This window comes from Rhinichthys klamathensis, unplaced genomic scaffold (genome assembly GCF_029890125.1).
Source record: "Rhinichthys klamathensis goyatoka isolate OS25496 unplaced genomic scaffold, OSU_Roscu_1.1 h1tg000021l_1, whole genome shotgun sequence".
Lineage (NCBI taxonomy): Eukaryota > Metazoa > Chordata > Actinopteri > Cypriniformes > Leuciscidae > Rhinichthys > Rhinichthys klamathensis.
Window position 1 is genome coordinate 2,460,644 of NW_026606572.1, and position 20,962 is coordinate 2,481,605.

Genomic DNA, 20,962 nt, shown 5'->3' on the forward strand with positions numbered 1-20,962 from the left:
TTAGTAACACCTGTTCAATTTCTCATTAATGCAATTATCTAATCAACCAATCACATGGCAGTTGCTTCAATGCATTTAGGAGTGTGGTCCTGGTCAAGACAATCTCCTGAACTCCAAACTGAATGTCAGAATGGGAAAGAAAGGTCATTTAAGCAATTTTGAGTGCGGCATTGTTGTTGGTGCCAGACGGGCCGGTCTGAGTATTTCACAATCTGCTCAGTTACTGGGATTTTCACGCACAACCATTTCTAGGGTTTACAAAGAATGGTGTGAAAAGGGAAAAACATCCAGTATGTGGCAGTCCTGTGGGCGAAAATGCCTTGTTGATGCTAGAGGTCAGAGGAGAATGGGCCGACTGATTCAAGCTGATAGAAGAGCAACTTTGACTGAAATAACCACTCGTTACAACCGAGGTATGCAGCATTTGTGAAGCCACAACATGCTCAACCTTGAGGTGGATGGGCTACAACAGCAGAAGACCCCACCGGGTACCACTCATCTCCACTACAAATAGGAAAAAGAGGCTACAATTTGCAGGAGCTCACCAAAATTGGACAGTTGAAGACTGGAAAAATGTTGCCTGGTCTGATGAGTCTCGATTTCTGTTGAGACATTCAGATGGTAGAGTCAGAATTTGGCGTTAACAGAATGAGAACATGGATCCATCATGCCTTGTTACCACTGTGCAGGCTGGTGGTGGTGGTGTAATGGTGTGGGGGATGTTTTCTTGGCACACTTTAGGCCCCTTAGTGCCAATCGGGCATCGTTTAAATGCCACGGCCTACCTGAGCATTGTTTCTGACCATGTCCATCCCTTTATGGCCACCATGTACCCATCCTCTGATGGCTACTTCCAGCAGGATAATACACCATGTCACAAAGCTCGAATCATTTCAAATTGGTTTCTTGAACATGATAATGAGTTCACTGTACTAAAATGGCCTCCACAGTCACCAGATCTCAACCCAATAGAGCATCTTTGGGATGTGGTGGAACGGGAGCTTCGTGCCCTGGATGTGCATCCCACAAATCTCCATCAACTGCAAGATGGTATCCTATCAATATGGGCCAACATTTCTAAAGAATGCTTTCAGCACCTTGTTGAATCAATGCCACGTAGAATTAAGGCAGTTCTGAAGGCGAAAGGGGGTCAAACACAGTATTAGTATGGTGTTCCTAATAATCCTTTAGGTGAGTGTATAATTACTTTTAAGTCATCCTCCATCCTGCCCTGGATGTATGCTGAGACTATTTCTATAGACTACTACAGAGTCTAAACCACTGCGAATAATTTCAGATAATTATTATTTTTGCATTGCCATTTAGTGTCATAAAGATAATACACATCTCTGACTTTTTCACAAACTTTGTTAAAGAGAATGTTTGGATAATTTCAGTTTTAAAATGTTTTTATTAATTAAGTTAAGAAAAGTTTATTAAAGGACATTTAATAAAATATTAAGTCATGGAAATTTCTATATTAAATAAATGTATCATTTATAATTTGATCTTTGTAAGTCAAAGCAAGTTTCCGACCCAAAGTAAAAACAATAAAAAGGCAATTGTGACTATCATTTTGTAACTTTTAATTTTTTTTCTTTGAGATAAAAAAAAACGTGTTTTTTTTTTTGGGATGTGGTTCCATGTATGTGGTAATCACAAAGGATTGGGAAAGTCATTTGTCGAAGCTTTAAGGTTGAGAATATTATCCTAGCCTGGGTCCGCCCTCCTACGTACTTCCGCTCAATTTTCATTTTCCTTCAGTTCTACAGAGGACAATCTATCTCTGTACAAATGAAATGTACGAGAGTCTGGTGGGACCAGGCTAATATTATCCAGCATCTAGTCTTAATGTTTCCTGCGTATCGAAGCTTTGATGAGATGACAAAGACACAGCTTTTTATTCCTCTTAATTATTTATATCTATGCTCCTCCTCTGCGATTGACATTGATCATTTTTACTTCCTCTGCTGTCTGGATCAGCTTTGTTGAAGTGTTTCATCAGCTCTGCTTTTGATTTGAAGCTCAAAGAGTAGCAGCGTGATGTTCTTCATGTCAGCTGCTTTGCCTTTACAGAGTAAAGTACAGACTTCTCCAGGTGTGATGCAGCAGGAGTCACTTTGTTCGAGTATGATGTGCACGTGATCTAGTGCACATCTAGTTCGAGTATGATGTCCATGTGGCTTAGACAGTGTTTGTGTCCTTTGCTCTTGCCCTTTGACAGGTGTGTTGGTGGTGATGAGTAAAAATAGCAGTGGTGTGTTTTTCAGTATTGACTCTGGGTGACTGTATGGATGGAGGATCAGGACGGGATGTGAAGCAGGTTATTCTGTTTATGGAGTGTCTTAACATGCTCATTAGTGTCTGGCAGTTGTATGGGTGCTGACTGGCTGCAGGCCACCATGTAGTGGTGGAATCGTTTGGCTGGGTTACACATGACACCCAGAGGTGAGCCCAGACAAACATTCTGCCACAATTTACTTTTTTATTTTTATTGCTATGAAAGCAGTTAGAGCTCCCAGCATGCTAATTGGATGACGGATAAATATACATTTTTAGGTTTAATGGTACATCTGTCCTTGAGCACACAATTTTAGATGATTAGGTGAGATATTTGTGAGAAACTTTTTCTTTAGTTTACAAACTTTTGGTGATTTAAATAACAAACATACAAACTCTGCCCGCTTTAATTCCCTGAATGTATAGCTGTGTTTGAGAGTGTGGTCTCACTACAATCTTCATTCCATTGACTTCTATTCGTACACATGCAAATGTAAGAGACAGGTGAACCAAAGGTGAACTCTGACCTGCGAATTCATGTCACGTGAATACATGTGAACAATAGAAGAATAACGTTATGGCGTGACCTCTCAGCTGAATTAAAAGAATGCAAACTTTAAAGGGTTAGTTCACTTAAAAAAAAAAACTTTTGCTGATAATTTACTCACCCCCATGTCATCCAAGATATCCATGTCTTTCTTTCTTCAGTCGAAAAGAAATTAAGGTTTTTGATGAAAACATTCTAGGATTTTTCTCCATATAATGGACTTCAATGGGCCCCAAAAAAGTTTATAAGTATAAAAAAGTTTAAGTTTTATAAGCACAAATGCTCGCCTTGCTCTGTTCTGTGAGAATTGCGTATTACGTGATGTCACGAACGCACATCACAGAACAGAGCGATGCGAGCATTTGTGCTTATAAAACTTTAACTTTTTTATTAACTTTTGAAATGACCGATCGTTTCGCTAGATAAGACCCTTATTCATCATCTGGTATCGTTTAAAGCTCTTTGAAGCTGCACTGAAACTGTCATTTGGACCTTGAACCGTTTGGGGCCCATTGAAGTCCATTATATGGAGAAAAATCCTGAAATGTTTTCATCAAAAACCTTAATTTCTTTTCGACTGAAGAAAGAAAGACATGGACATCTTGGATGACATGGGGGTGGTCAGTAAATTATCAGCAAAAGTTTTTTTAAAAGTGAAATAATCTTTTAAATCTGCAGGAATGCAGCATTGCAGTAAAGTGGAGTAAGTTGGATATTTTTTAGTCTCAGCCTCAGACGTCACGCCCACGGAACGTTGGCTAAACGTCTGATGCATATGGTACACTTAACTGGAAACACTTCAGGAATGTCGAAGTCGTCATCTGATTGGTTGAATTTTATCGGATTTCCGGGGGGCGCGAGTGTCGCGTTTATTTTCGGTCCGCCGGGAAACAAAGCGCAGACGTGTGATTGCGGAAGAAAAACTGTTGTTTACATGAGTGACAATGAGCATTTATCAAGATCAGCTAAACGTAGGATTCTCAAAAGTATGCGAGGTTCACGGCATAGACTCTTTAACCCTCTGGGGACCAGAAACGCGCCGGCGCGTTTTGCTCGTTTTTTTTCACATAGCAGAAAAATAGACTTAAAGTACTACCATAATTTCTGTTCATATAGAGTTAAGAAATATGAAAAAATAATCTGGTAAAAGTCTACTTTTTTATGTGCCCACATACAATCGAAATAAAATATTGTGCTTTTGTAAAATAAAGAAAATAAACAGGGTGTTCCTTTTGCCTCTCAGTCACCGTGAACTTTTTTTCTGGAGCACGTCTCTAATCTTCAACACAACTCAGCTAATACTATTCACCCAGCCATAAGCAATATATCTTTTAAATCATTTGAGTTTGTACTTTTAAATGATCCGATTCAAAACTAAAATTAATATTTTCCGTTTATGTCATCTATATAAAAAGAGAGACGTGTCAGCCCGTCTCATTATCGTTCTCGAGCTGATTATCTCTGGTAATGTGACACGCCCACGGAGAGCACACGCTATTCAAATGCAAATATGTGAAGCAACACATTGAGACGCGTTAACGCCCATAAACTCTGAAAAAACACATTATTTTTTAGTCAGATTAATCTACTGTCGTCTTGCGCGGCTATATGAGGAACAATCCTGGGACATTTACCACTGGGTTTATTTTCACTTCGAGGATGAACAGATTCAGCTGAGAAGTAAGTGTTTTTTGCAAGTGCTTTGTTCTAATCGCGATATAGAATAACGTAGTGTCTGTAAACGGAAAAATAGCATACTGTTTAAAATGTGAATCATGTTTGTGTGTGTGTGTGAATGAATGAATGAATGAACGCACAGATACGCACTGTTACAGACTAAATAACAGACAACATTTCGTTGACTCGTTTTGGATAAAGTTTTTACTCTAAAATAGACATCAAATAAGCTTTTTTTAGGAGTTTCTGCTCATATGTTAAATATATAGTATGTTTTGTCAATAAACTAATCAACTAAGATGTTATAGTGTTTGTTCCAATGCAAGCTATATCAAAATAATGAATCCTCAACTTTGAAAATATGTATGATCAAACTAAGACATTTATGGAGAAAGACAATTTTCTTTTTTAAGATGTTTCCAACTCTAACTTTGAACTGAAATAAAACCATGTCTATATGGTGAAGGGTGTGTGATAGAAGTGTCCAGACGTATGCACCCTGTATTTTCCTTATATAAATCCAAACAATCTAAAAGCCATTCTTTTTTAAATCTCCTCATTCTTTGTGCAAGGCTCCTGTAATGATATGGCCTGATAGCACCTAATAGGGTCATTATGGGGAGGGTCTTTGTCTTTCTCAGGTGTGGAATGCCACACATATTAATGAGAGATCACGCCTCCTGCATAAAGCTTTCTCAAACAAAACACGTCATTAAAAATGTAAAAGACTTTATTGACTTATCTGAATGAGTAGTCAGGATGATTCTCACATAGTTTTGGAGCAAATATTCTAGGCTATGTGATACAATTTTCAAAAGTCTTGTGAAGAAATAATCAATATGTGTTTTGTGGTCTTATTTCTGCAACTTTCATTTTTATTTTTTTAAATAACCACGCATAAACATTATTCTATTAAAAATACAAACATGTACATACATGTTGCTCAGATATCATGGTAGCCAAGTTTGTGCTATATAGAGTGAATTTACACCTTTGCCATTAACATGTTTATAAATAACTGAAAAAAGCACAAATGTCAGTGCATGTCAAAACATCCCAAGGGCCCCAAAAACACTCTGGTCCCCAGAGGGTTAAGAGATGTCCAGGAGTTTTGTTTGAGGCACTTAGTGGAAACAAAAAGAGATATTTTAGCCTGTTTGCCGACGGGATTTGGGAAGAGTATTATTTTCCAAGCCTGGCCGACCCTTTGTCAGCATTTAGAAGGATTCCCAGCAGATCCAATTTTACTAGTTGTGTGTCCCCTCCTATCTATTATGGAAGATCAAGTGAAGTACCTAACCGCGAAGGGGATATCAGCCGCGTTTGCGGGCAAACGTGAAACAACGTACGCTGACATCGCAGCTGGCCAATTCAGTATTGTGTCCGGTTCTCCAGATTTGCTTGTGAGTGTTAAAAAGTGGAGAGATATGCTTCAAACAGATGTTTACCGCGAGCGTCTCATCGGTATGGCTGTTGATGAAGTGCACGCCATTGTTGTTATATGTGCACGAACAGATCAATGAGTTGTGGGGACATTTCCACGCCCCGAAACGTGACGCTGAACGAAACGAACTGTTGTTTGACATGTCGGTCAAACGGCCTTATGGGCGGGCCTTGGCCAAAGAAAGCTGCTATGAATTCCAGACCTTCAGCCGTCAGTCTGAAGGTCTGGCTACGCGAGACTAGATATTTTTATACTTCAGGTGTATTATGTTTTAATACGTTTTTTTAAAAGAAATAAATACTTTTATTCAAGAATGATGAGTTAAATTGATCAAAAGTGACAGTTAAGACATTTATAATTTTACAAAAGCTTTCTATTTTAAATAAATACTGTTATTTAGAAATTTCTATTCATCAAAGAATCCTGAAAAAAATTAGTAAAAATATTGAGTTTTTTTCTTAAGCACCTCATTAGCATATTAGAATTATTTCCGAAGGAATGTGTCACTGAAGACTGAAAATTCAGCTTTGCTTTCATAGGAATAATACACATTTTAAAATGTATTGAAATAGAAAACTGTTTTTAGAATTTAGAATTGTAATCATTTCTTCAGAATATTACTATTTTTACTGTATCAAATTCCTGTAAATGCAACCTTGATGAGCATAAGAGACTTCTTTTAAAAAACTTTTGAAAAATGTACCCGGACCCTATAAGTTTCACGTCCATCCTGATGGCTTGTGGAATGGACCCTGAGTGGCTTCACACGGGCCTCACAGATTACCTTCGCTTGCATGTGTTTCCTGAAAGGTTTATTACCTTATTATGAACCGTACAGTTTCAATAATAATACTCATTTACAGAAAGGAAGAATTTGGATTAGATATCTGTAATAAACAGTTTAACAGCAAAGAGAAGAAACTGCAGTGACCAAAGGAACAGCCAGTTGTAGAGGGCCGGTTCTTGACATGAAAAGGCATCCAGAGGCCGACTGAAGCCTCCCCTTGTGTCAGGCTACTAGATTTGAAATCTCTATTCCCACTGTGCGTGAGGGTGGGTGTACGCCACATGTTTTTCTGAGCATGTCTGTGTGTCTGGAATAATCAAACACAATACAGCTCTGTCTGCCTGGGCTCGCTCCTCTCAGACGGCAGCTCATGCTGCCCGTTTCCCCACTTCTTCAGGTGTCGTGATTGTTCCTGTGATCATTGATTAGTTATTAAAACTGTGTGCAATGGATCACACAAAGTAACAGTGGGGAAAATGTTGGAATTTGAGAAAGGTTGTGTATGTGAAAGCTGTTGTGTTAGTGTTTCCATAAATAATCACTCTCAGCATATGTCCAATAGCCCTGCACTCTAGAGAAGATGGCATTGATCATGGTTCCCTGCTGTCTGCAGTCAAACACAGGATGGATAGGAAGCCGTTTCTGATCATGTGTTTACAAGAGACTAAAGCACTGGAATCCATCAAAACATGAAACGTATGCCTTTAAAATGCCGCCTTCTCTTTATTTCTCTCTCTTATCAATCCTGGTAAACATCATATCATTCTTTGGAGATCTGTGAGTCACACATGCTCAAGCCTGTCCTATATTTTTCAGAATCTCCTCTGTTCATTTCTCTCTCTTCTTTCCACGTCTGATCATCCAATAAATGTTGTTTACGTTTGTGCTATTTTAGTAATAAATGTCAATGTTTTAAAGGAATATCTGTCGACTTTGACTCACCCTGTTGTTCCAAACATGTATGACTTTCTTTGTTCTGCGGAACATAAAATAATATTTTGAAGAATGTAACCAAAGTTTTGTTGACCATTGATTTCCATTGTTTGGACATAAACACTGAGACGTTTCTCAAAATATCGTCTTTTATGTTCTTCAGATTTTCTCCTTTTATGTTCCACAGAGTAAATAAAGTCATACCGGTTTGGAACGACATGAGGGTGAGAAAAAAAGATGGGTGAACTTTCTTTTTAAATATAATAGTGTAAATGTTTGTTTAGGATAGGAACTGTTTATCTTTATGCTCACCTGAAAAGGAGTACGCTCAAACAAGTAGGTGCTTACTTGAGGTAATGACAGAGAAAACTAGCTTCATCTGGAGTTATTTCAGTCCATTAAATAACAATCTAGCTAAACCTGACATGTATTATAGATTAATTAGTTTTTGTATTGTTTGATATAACAATCATTACCCATTTTATTGCCAGGAATCACAACATCTCTCCATTTGATATAAGTTTCGGTGTTAGGATCAATAATGGCATTAATGACACTTGGCTTCATGTCTGAAAGAATATACTGTAAGTGGTATCGCCCATCCCTAGTGACTGAAAGCAGGGTTCCCGCGGATCCTTAAAAAGTCTTAAAAAGTCTTAAATTAGATTTTTAAAATTTAAGGCCATAAAAAGTCTTATAAAGTCTTATTTTTACTTATGAAAGGTCTTAAATTTTAGATGACACTTTGACTTAGACATATCTAAAAGCTTTCCAAATTAAAACCATCTAATTAGCGTACGTATTTTTATTTATTTATTATTCTATCTTTGTGGATTTGCTAGTTCACGTGACATTTCGCGTCACTCGCGAGTCGCGGGCTCGCGGCAGCATAACTGTCTCCTGCACGCGAGAGGAGAGAAGGAGAAGAAAGGTCGTAAATGTCAGTTCAGTTGTAAGTTCATTCTTTATGTGCGTATGGTGTGCGATGTGTATTGTCTTTTATGATATTGTAATCATTGTTTTAACAATGTACGAGGCACTGCGAGCTGACATCGCATTTGTCTCTCGTGCTTTCACTGCGTGATGTGTGCAGTGTAACTGTTATGTCCCCAAGTTAGTTTTTGTCTTATATTTATATCATATATTAGAATATCACATCAGAAAGAGTGCCGTTTTCCCGTGCATAATTCCAATTGTGATATTTATGTTATACAACTGTTAAATTAACAATAAGTTAACATTGAGTTACTTTTTAGACACAATATTGTCAATATTGTTTGTTTTCCCTTTATTTCGCCGACTATAATTTCAAAATGAAACCGTAGCAGAGTCTCAATGCAACCGACAGCGATGATTTCTTGACTGAAATCCGCGTTTTGAACGAATCACTTGCTTCTTTCTCGAATGAATCAGCCGTTTGAACGAATCGGTTGAATGAATGACTCCCTCAACTCACTTATTAAGACAGTGATTTGCCGCTGCGGTTTCATATTTAAAGTACCCTTTAAATAAAATGTTAAAATTAGAAATCATTTCATATTTAAATATTGAATATTGATTTAAAAATATATATCTCATAGCTTTATTTATGCAGTTGTAAATGGAGTGTAAATAAATTAATGCCACTTCTGATGCCGCTTCTGTCACCTCTGCACTGCAAAGATGGATTTTGAATGAATGATTTAATTTGACTGTAACAGTGGTACTGTATGATTATTATATAATTAAGTATTATTGTATAATTACTGTATAATTTAATTTGAATGATAGTATTTGACATTAAAGGTGGTGCATAACTCTAAATAAGTTTAGAAAAAATGTCCATATATAGGTAAAAATGCCCCTGAAAAAATCAATTTAAGGTGGCAAATATTGCCCCTTAATTAAAATATTAATTTCTGTCACTGCTGTGAACTGACCACTGCATAGAATATGAAAAATATGAATATCTTCGTGAGTCAGCTGTCAACAACAGACCCCAACAGACCTAGACCTAAACAGACCAAACCTATAACACAATCAGTAAAATATCATCTAATTATTATCAACAAAACGTTGAAAATATCAAGATATATTTTTGTCAATACTGCACAGCCCTAATGTACGGTATTAATTTTGATTTCTTCAGGTCTTAAAAAGGTCTTAAAAAGCCTTAAATTTGACTTTCAAAAGTGTGCAGGAACCCTGTGAAAGTGAATTAGTTGACTAGTGATTGATTCATTGTTTAATTTGGTGAAGGATTCCTTAGATTGATTCAAACGTTTGCGTTTCCTGAATTGGATCACGCAAGTCTTGCTTAATGTTTGTTTTTTAGTGCAGCTAAGACAACACGATAGAAAGATGTGTTTTCTTGGCATTATTTCATAGTACACAATCTTTTGATCTGATCACATTCAATTCTGACTGCAATCTCACAACTCAGTGAAAATATGATTACTTTTGCTATAGCACAGTAGTTTTAGCTGCTGAATGGCTTTGCCGAAAACACTGTTATAAATCCACCAATAATCCTCGTTTGAGACATTTTTTTTCAATATCTGAGCAAAACTGAGCTCATTAAATGTAAAAAAAAAAAGAAGAAAAAATAGAATCCAGCAGTCTACTACATTTTTTTTTTTTTCTTGCAGGATTAGTTTGCATGTGCTCAATAAACAGGGGATGTGTGTGTAATCTCCTTTTGGCTGCTTTCCTCGGTTGCTGCCCGCAGGATTGAGTTGGCGTGCTACAGGTCACCTTGTCCATATTTTATCAAAATAACGCAGAGTAGATTAACTCTACTGATCTCAAGCTTTCCTCCCAAACAGAACAAACTCCTGCTAGCCTTTCTCAGCCCAGTGAACGTCTGAACTTTGGGATTTCTCCCAGGAAGTCTTTGAGGCTTATTAGCATGCAGAAAGAGTAGTCTGATAATGTAGACATCTAACTTTACTGCCCCGTTCCTTTAATAGTTTGCATAATTGAAGGACATAGAGGGTCACCAAATGAAATTTACTTCCTTAACTTTGCCAGAGCCCTGTGGTACTGCTAAGATCTTGGCAAAAGTTGTGCCCAGCAGGTTTTGCGTTAACCTGCCCTCTGTTACAGCCCAGCAGCGTGGCATCATTAGGTAGGCTGGGAATGGATCTGGCCGTCTCCCGGCTCCGTATGGCCTCCAGCTGCTGTCATCCGTATCAAGCGCAAACACTCAGAAGTGGCCAAATAATGCTTTACCCTTCCACAGGAAAAACTATTCGAGTTCCAGAAATCTCATGCAGAAATTTCCATTTGCCCCTGCAAACGGAGATGTATGGGAATAGCCAGGGAATAGTCTTGTTGTCTATATGCCCATTAGCAGATTCAGAGACTCATCAGTATCAGCTGTGAATTCACAATTAAGTCACCCGCAGTTCTCTCAACATGTTTACCTGTGTGACAGGCTTGGGTCTGGGGGGCAGCGCGTTCAGACCTCAGTTTTTACTCTCACGCAGAAATAGGAGATCCACTGGAGAGAATAAGTACTTAAAGGGTTAGTTCACCCAAAAAAAATGATGTCATTAATGACTCACCCTCATGTCGTCCCAAGCCCGTAAGACCTCCGTTCATCTTCGGAACACAGTTTAAGATATTTTAGATTTAGTCCGAGAGCTTTCTGTCCCTCCATTGAAAATGTATGTACGATATACTGGCCTTGTCCAGAAAGGAAATAAAGACATCATCAAGTAGTCCATGTGACATCAGTGGGTTAGTTAGAATGTTTTGATGCATCGAAAATACATTTTGGTCCAAAAATAACAAAAACAACGACTTTATTCAGCATTGTATTGTCTTCCGGTTCTGTTGTCGATCCGCGTTCAGTGATGCTGCTGACGTAAGACACTGCTGACGTGTTATCAGTGCGCCGAGCTTCGTTTACAGTCTGAGAGAGACGCACGCTGTAAACAAAACAATCTTCGCAAACATGTCTAAGGATTTCGACACAGAGGAAGACTTGCAATTTTTGCCCAGCCATATTTATTTGAACCCGAATACACGGACGCACCAGATACACGTCAGCAGCGTCACTGCGGACTCGTGAACGCGGATTGACAACAGAACCGGAACTAACCCTTTAAACAGAATGGCAATCATATTGCAGTGGAATATAAAAAACAAGCATTATTTTGTTTATTTATTTATTTATTGTCAATTCAGTTAAAAAATGGTCTGTATATGTAATTAAAAATGTATGATGGTGATGATAATAATTATTATTATTATTATTATAAGATTTTGATGAACACAAAACAAAAGATGATTTATCATTCATAGTGTATTATATATGTGCTACTTAATTTTATTTATCTGAGCTTTATATGCATTTTATCTGTATTGTTGTATTGTTTCCTTTTGTTTTCTGCCGAATAACATCAAACAAAGTGACTACCGATGGGAAAATTTGCCTTTCGGCTAACTCTAATGTTGATTAATGTACATTGTCCATTTTTAAATAGATCAGAAGTGCCCAAACTTATTATAACCAAAGGCCAAAAATCAAAATTGATTGAGGTCCGGGGGCCGAAAGTAAAAGGTGCATTATATCAAACTGTTATATTGAATTTAAAGTGGTTAACCTTGCTTCACCTTATTTATGATTTCATCATTTGAAAACATTAAGCAATCAGCTTAACTAATCCAGTTTTATTTTCAGTTTTATAGTACAGTGAGGCTTTATTGTTGTTTTTAATGATGTTTTAGTTACTTTTTAAACACCAACTGACATAATAAAATGAAATAAAAAAGAAAAGAATCTTGAACATTTAAGAAACAAAATAAACGTTTAAATTAATTCACAAATAAATTATGATTTATATTATACAAATGTGCAAAGTAGATTTGTATTTCATGTGACTGAACATTTACTGATTAAAATATAAAAATTAAGTATATTATTAATAAGGGAATAATAACCATCTTTAAATTATGCATGATAATTAAATGAACAACTAAAAGGCTGCAGTGTGAAATTACTTGCCTTAAAGGGACTCTGGACACTTGTCCATGGCAAAGCTGTATCTTGTTTCATACAAATGCAACTGGCACCGTCTCGGGTTTCATTTATTGATTACATTGAAACAAAGTGAAATTCAGTTCAGTATTCAGTTCACATTATCTCTTTCATAACACATAATAAACAAAAGACAAGTTACAGCACAGTGTATTCCCGCATACCGGTAAGCCTAATATATTGCAACTCCATGGGGACAAAAAACAAAAATGAACTTTGTTAAAAATTGACGCACACATTTAAGGATAATAATGCAGAAATTCAAACTTGGCAGCATGATTTTTCTTCATTTAACGTGTGCATTTGTTTCCTCAATCTCACATGCTCCACGTTTGTTGTGGCAGTGCATGTGTACATGTAGACGGCATCTGTAATAATAATACGCATAAATTATTATTCAATTTCATAATGCCCTTCATGATCAGATATATAATTTTTTCACTATTTTGAAGTGCCACATTTTAACAATATTTTGCATATAAATTGCTGTGATTGCCAACAAACGTCTATTTCAATGGCATGTTTTTTTTTTCGATGCTATATTTTTCCGCTCATGGCATGGGTCAATCAAATTTGGCCCATCGGCCCAGGTTTGGGCATCTTTGAAATAGATAACTAAAATGACAAATAACTAAGTCTGGCATTAGTGCAGAACCAGTTTTGAATTGTATTACACTTTCAAAAGAATAAAAAAAAATGAATACAAAAGGAAACGAATATCATAAAAGCATAGTTCTTATTAGATGAGTTGATATACATGCTTATCAGTGCATGAATTGAATTGTGTAAATGCATTGTGGTGAATATTTGTAATTGCTATATGAATTCTCTTTTGTTGTTCTTGTTCCAGAATCTTTCTTCTTTGTATCGGCGTCCTCTCGTACGCCCAGCGTGACGTTTGGTGACTCGTTTGACCTACAGTGCATCGTGAAGCCACGGCACAATCCCAACGTTCCTGCTGCGGTCACATGGCGCTTCCAGCCAGCAGAGGGCGATGGAGAGTTCCGAGATTTGGTGACGTTCACGCGGGATGGCACTCTGCAGTGGGGCGATCAACTGCTGGGCCTTGGCACGCGTACCACTGTGGATCGTACGCCCACTAACACCAACTTCCGTCTCAGCATCACCCGAGCCGGACGCAAGGAGGCCGGGACGTACCAATGTGCTGCCTTACTTTATCGGAGGAATTACGATGGCACCTGGAGCACGGTGGCCAACCGCACCTCCAACCCGCTGGGCATCAGTGTACTGCAGCCTGGTGAGTCTAAAAACCGCTTCTGTCGCAGGAAAGGTGCATGTTAGGCTACCTGACTGCTTGACGGAGGGCAAGAAACAACCATGACTGTTCCGAAGCCACTAAATTACAGATAAGTTCCACTGACACCCTTTAGGGTTTGGGTTTATAACTTTGTATGCTCATGGCAGACTGCTGGAGTCACTCCCCCAGCCTTAAAAATTAGCATAAGCATTATAAAGAAGCACAGATGACAACTCACACTTTACTGTCACTACAGAAATAAAGATTTCACTGATAATGCACCATGTTGTAGTCTGGCCTAGTTTCACAACTTCCACCCTCACTAGTCTTCCACCCTCTTTTGTCATGTCTGCATGTGTGTGTTTCCTGAGATATTGGCCTCTGTGTGCTCATAAGAGTAATTGAGATGACTGGCGTGTGTGTGCAGCTGAGGCAGGCCTTCCTAATGGCCTGGAGTGCACAAAGAAGAGGTTGTTAATATCCTCCACACCAGAGAAAGCGAATAGAACAGAAGAATATGAATGGGGTGGGGGGGTCATTAGAACAAAAATTGGAGCTCATTAAATTTAGTCCCTCTGGACTTCAATCTCCGGACAGAACAATGTCACTCACAAAAGGAAGACCTCCTCACTGACCTCACACACACGTTTGTTTTTCTATCATGGTGGAACTTTCCATTGACTTCTGCTGTTTTATACTGAGCTAATTATATCATCCATCCTCTTCATTAAGACAATATTTTGTATATTTTTCAAGCTGTTTTTCTTCTGGGGATCACTGTCTGGTACCCACAACGTGGTGATTTCAGGTTTTACTGTCCTTGCGGGGATATTTGGTCCCCACAATGTAAGCATTTGGTCAGGTTGACCAACACAGAGAGTGTTAAATGGACCTGTGCCGGTGCCCATAATGAACCAACATTCATAATATACCCTTGTCACAATACCAACATTTCAGTAGTTAATACCAATACCAGTGAAATTTTACTTTTCCTCGATACAAATTGCACAGGAAATGCTAATACAGTATGTTATTGAACACATTGCTTTATTTAATTTTTTTTTTTTTGTAAATAAAAAGGTTTCTCATTTAAATTAGTATTAATGACACAGATACGGTGTACATTTTATGACATCCTCAGACCTCACTCGTATGACGAAAAGGCGTCATGCCTCACACTAAAAGGCTTCAGTCATTGGACAAAAAGGCATCACACCTCAGACTGAAAGGCTTCAGGTCTCAGGAAAAACAATGTCAGGTCTCTTACAATTAGGCATCGGACCAAATAGCCTCAGACTAAAAGGCATCAGACAAAAAGGCATCGGATGAAACGGACGCTGACAAAAAGGCGTCAGACATAAAGGCATTGGACGAAACGGACTCAAGGCCCCGATATATTCACTGCGAAGTTCTTTTTCTTCTTTGCTTAGGGGTAAAACATAATTGAAAATACCTTTGCAGGTATATACTGTTAGTGACCATCCCGAGACCATCCACGCTGCTGAGAGCGGCGTTTCTACAAATTTGTGCACACAACAAAAATGACAGCAGTTAATAAAGCAACTGATCATAGTGATGATATATATCACATCACTATATATATATATATATATATATATATATACTGTACATATAAACACACACACACACACAACATATAAACTACTGTTCAAAGGCTTGTGTTCAGTATGATTTTTTAGCAAGGATGCATTCAATTAACCAAAAGTGACAGTAAAGTCATTCAAAATGGTACAAAAGATTTCTATTTCTAAAAAATATTAAGCAGCACAACCCTTTCAACAGTAATGATGAGTAGTGATGATGTAATGATGCTGAAAATGCAGCTTTGCTATCACAGGAACAAATTACAGTTTAATATATATTTAATACTTTAGTTTTAATCGTAATAACATTATTTACAATATTACTGTTTTGCTGTATTTCTGATCGAATAAATGCAGCCTTGGTGAGCATGAGAGGCTTCTTTCAAAAACGTAAAAAAAAAAAATTTGTACTGACCCCAAACTTTTGAATGGTAGTGTAATAAAATAATTAAATAAACAATACACTGAATACAATGCTAACAAATAAAAAGATGGGGGGCAATATCATTTTTTCTTCATATCTCTGCATTAGCACTTGCAGTTTAAAAGCGGCATAACAAACTCTGCTCTTAGTATGGTGTACAATTTGGGACATCCTCAGACCTCACTCATATGACGAAAAGGTGTCATATGAAGGCATCAGCTTTTTGTTATGAAGCAGAGGTGTAGTGTACAGGTACCTCATTCCAGCCACTATATTATTAGAGATAATAGAGCTCACTGGCATGGAAACACACTCCTGTCTGTCCTTTGTCAAGCCGTGGTCTCTCTACAGACTAGTCAGTACAGCAGCAGATGTGTTTATTCCACACCATTTTTTTCTATTTATTTTGTGCATGCAAGTGTGGGTGTATGTGTACATATATATTTTGTTGACATTATTTGTAACCTTGACCCTATGTACCATAAAGTTTGTTTTAATGTTTGGATGCATGAGACCTCATACCATTGCCTTCCATCTCTCCATTTCAAGTTGTGTTTGTAACTGTTGTCTAACCCGGTGTGGAGCTGAGCCCCTTAGTAAGAATCAATGCGATGACTTGGCAGGAGTTAATGGCTGGAAGACAACCCTGGGGGAGAAACATGCTCTGCTTTCCCCCGCAGGCCTGCTCCCTGCCCTCCGGCAACACTCAAATCAGTGCAGCCCGCTGGAGACTTGCTTGTAGGTACACTAGCTCATTTCAGCCTGAGGTTCCCTTGTTACAAAGCTCATCTAAACAGGATTGTGCTTTTGTGCTTGTGATGCCTTTTTGAAGATGGCTCAAATGATACAGACAGAAAAACAAATGCAATTTAAAATGCCATGCATTTGGAATATACTGAATGCATCAAAATATCCTCAAATTGGTTCTATTAACATCACCATTATTAGGTCTATTGGCATTGACAGTATTACCAGCATCATTGCCAATTTACCCCTTATTATACTTTAACTTCCTGAAATAATTTTTTTTATTGGTGCTGATGCATCACTTAAATCTATCAGGGGAACTTTTAGGGAGGATCAAACAACAAACACGTGTGACTTCATTTCTTCCATGGAAGACAAAAGGAGAATTTAATTGGTTGTTCTTTTCCATGCAATTAGAAGCCATGGACGTCTCCTTGGAGAAAACTCTCAAGCTTTTTAAGAACCGAAAAGCACCGTAAAAGTATTGATCGTTTTCTGAATCCATGTGACAGACAAAAACTATAAGTATGTGATAAACAACAATCCGTGCATTAGTTATTAAAGTGACAGCAGCCTAATATTCCTGCTGTTGCCTATATTTGTAATGTTTTAATATTTTTGATAGACAAATAGTATTTGATACACAAGCACTATAACGTTCTTTACTGAGAATGTTGCCCCTCTATTGAGCATGTAAATATGGATAATTTAGTCAGTGAGTTGAACTGGAGAACTAGATCAGGGTGATTTCAATAAAAGAATGAGTTGTCCTTTTTAAATCTTTGAACGATTTGCCAGGGCAGTTCTTCAGAATTTCTCCTTTTATGTTCCACAGAGGAAAGGAAGCCATACATGTTTGGAATGACATGAGGTAAGTAAATGACCAAATCAAATTTTTTGGGTGAATTATTTAAGCCTTTTTTAGCAATTAATATTTTCTGTATTATTGTAAGTTTTGTTGACATTACCTATTAGCTCCAGTAAAATGATAGCTGAAGTTGAAATATACCTGAAGGTCCTTTTAAAGTGAAGTGTGAGTTGTTGTGGATGTAAAGGCAGGGTGAGAGCCCAGATTCCTGTGAGCTTGTTTGACTTCCTGCTGGGCAGTCTGACACATTGATGTCTGCGAGACAGGAACTTCCACCTGATGCTTTGAAATGCAAGATAAATTGCCTTACGGTTTTGTTCCAACAAGGGTCATACAGGAAGTATTAAACCAGATAGAATAAAACAGAATGCATAGACTTGTGTAGGTTGTGTAGACTGTTAACACTTTGCAATTCATTGAGTTTTACTTCTATACTAAACACTGTACTACATTTGAAAATAATTCAAGATGCATTTTTTTCTATATGTATTATTATTGGGTTATTTTCATCCTACTACACTCATCATAAGTTGATCACTAAGAGGAACACTGGATCCCACAATGCAGTGCTTTTAACATTCTAGTTGTGTCTCAAATGACCCATTATACACTATGTACTTATGCACTATGCACTCAACTGTGTAGTGTATATGAACTTTATATGGTTATTTTGTCATTCAACATGATCAGAGTCTGTAGTTGCAACAGTTGAGTGCATGAAGTGTCCAACATTCCCCACTTTGTTTTTTTTTGGTTAACTAATTGCATCACCCGGGTATTTAAAGTGCACTTTTTCTTTTTGTAATTTTCAGCGTGAACGCACTTTTCACACTATGTATCCTAAGTATGTGAATTGGGAAGGACCTTCTGTTTGTTTTTAAGTAGCATAGTCAGTAAATCAGTGTAAGTTGACTACAAAATGAAAAAGAATCATTTAACTCTTGATGCTATTGTTAACTAAAACTAAATAAAGTATAATAAAATATAAATATTAGATGCATAACTTAAACTTAAAAAACAAACTAAATTGCTGTCTGGGTAACTAATTGAAATAAATAAGCTGAGGTTGAAGTACTAAAACTGAAAACAAAAATTAAAATAAATTAAAGAGATATATATATACACTACCGTTCAAAAGTTTGGGGTCGGTACGATTTTAAATACTTTTAAAATAATTCTCTTCTGCTAACCATGGCTGCGCTTATTTGATTAAAAATACAACAAAAATCAGTTATAGTATTAAATATTATTCCAGCGTAAATCAGCTGTTTTCTGTGTGAATATATGGTAAAGTGTAATATATTCCTGTGATCAAAGCTGAATTTTCAGCATCACCAGTGTCAGTGTCTTCAGTGTCAAATGATCCTTCACAAATCAGTATAATATGAGGATTTGATGCTCAAAAAACATTTATTATTATTATCAATGTTGAAACAGTTGTTGGTCTGTCAGTTGTACAGTTTTTTTTTTTTTTTTTAGGATTCTTTGATGAATAGGAAGTTCAAAAGAACAGCATTTGTTTGAAATAGAATCTTTTGTAACATTATAAATGTCTTTACTGTCCTTGATAAATAAAAGTATTGATTTCTTTCCTCCAAAAAATAAAAATAAAATTCTCACTGACCCCAAACTTTTGAACGGTAGTGTATATATATATATATATATATATATAATTTAAATATAATTAAAAAAAAACTAATTAAAATGACAAATGCACATAAAAGTACCGAAACTTAAACTAAATTAAAAACTGAAAACATAAAAATCAAAGCTAATTCTAGTATAATAATAGTATATCAATATCGCTAATAATATAATTAGGGGGCATGCAATGCTGCACACTGCGTTTTATAACTTTAAAAGCTAGTATGCAGTATAGACTGTATTATTGGATGTTCTGTATAGTGAGGTAATCACTATATTAGTTTGCTAGGGATCTGTTACAAAGTTTTAGCAAAATGTAGCCCCTCCCACAGGACAGATATTTCTCAGGGGTGTGTGGCCAGTGACATCAGGGACTGATGTGTAAACCCATTCTATGGTCGCAGTACTTTTTCCCAGTAAGATTCTTCAGTCTTACTACTCCTTATGTGCCAACGGTTTGGTTTACACAAGTATCACGCACATATGTTTAAGATGCAGAGCGAGGCAGAGCTCTTTGCTCCACTGGCTCCGTGACCTTACTCTCTCAAGGGGAAAGCCACACGACCCTTCAGCATGCATTTGGGAATCAACTTATCATCCTGAGCACTCGTTTAGTTTCCCTGGTGTATGCTTCACTGTGTTTATTACACTGAATGGTAGGCCATTAGAGAGCAAACACAGAGACGTTTGAGCAATGGCTCGTGACTTTCCACAGAGATTTTTCTTTAAATCCATTTGAATTTAAAAGTGTAATTTTGAAATTTTGTAGCTACCCTCCAGCCTCATGAAGAACTTCAACGCAGAGGCAGTTTCGCAGCTATACCGAGTTAAAAAGGTGTGATTTCTTAACGCAGTCCTGGTGGATATTTGACGTTCTAACATCATAGAGTTGTATCCAAAAAAAACATTTCATAAACATAATCAAACACGGCCCTGCTGTTGATGTTTACTTCATTATTGACATTTCAGAACAGCGCTGATGGAGTCCCGGAGTGTCTCTGTCATCATCTGTCTCTGAATACAGCTTCTCCAGTCTCTCTCAGCTAGGACGCATTGGAGCGTTTGATCGGAAGAGAAGTTTTACACAAAGACTGAAAAGGGCGAGAGAGAGAGAGAGAGAGAGAGAAAGAGACCTCCTCTCTAAACTAACTTGCATCTGCTCTGTTTGTAGTCCAAAACTTTGAAGAGAATTAGCAGTTTTGAGTTGTGTGTTCTCTTGTAAACTTTAAACAGATTTTTAAGAGTGTTATGAGTAAAATAAGGTCTGTTAAATTTACTTGAAGAGACTTTTACATTTTGTTGTCACTGTGTTTAAAAAAAAAAATCCACTTAGCAAAAGTTTCTACAACAGGACTGGAACTACCATTATGTGAGTTTATATGCTTGACAAATAGAACATTGTAGTTTGGTTTAAAATTTAGTTTTAAAATTCATGTTTAAGGTATGAATGTGTGTAATTTATGTTGAAGAAAAAAAACATGAAACTTGAAAGACTCTTTAAAGAGAAAGTTCGCCAAAAGATGAAAATGAACTCCAAACCTGTGGTGTACAGTAAAAAGATGATGTTTTAAGAAATGGCTCAGTGTTTTGTTTTTGTCCGTACAATTAAAGTCATTGGGGTCCAGTGTTGTTTTCATTGTATGGACAATGACATTTTTTTAAATCTTATTTTATGTTTCACAGAAAAAATAGTCATACAGGTTTGGAACGGCATGAGTAATGATGA

General features: G+C 37.1%; 1 protein-coding gene across 1 annotated transcript in view; it reads left to right on the plus strand.

Moving 5' to 3' along the window:
* The window catches only part of igsf3 (immunoglobulin superfamily, member 3), a 160,161-nt gene that overhangs the window by 114,247 nt on the left and 24,952 nt on the right, over positions 1-20,962 (plus strand). Inside the window, exon 6 of the mRNA XM_056242081.1 lies at positions 13,542-13,949. Coding sequence (XP_056098056.1) covers positions 13,542-13,949 — 408 coding nt within the window. The remainder of the gene's footprint in view (positions 1-13,541; positions 13,950-20,962) is intronic.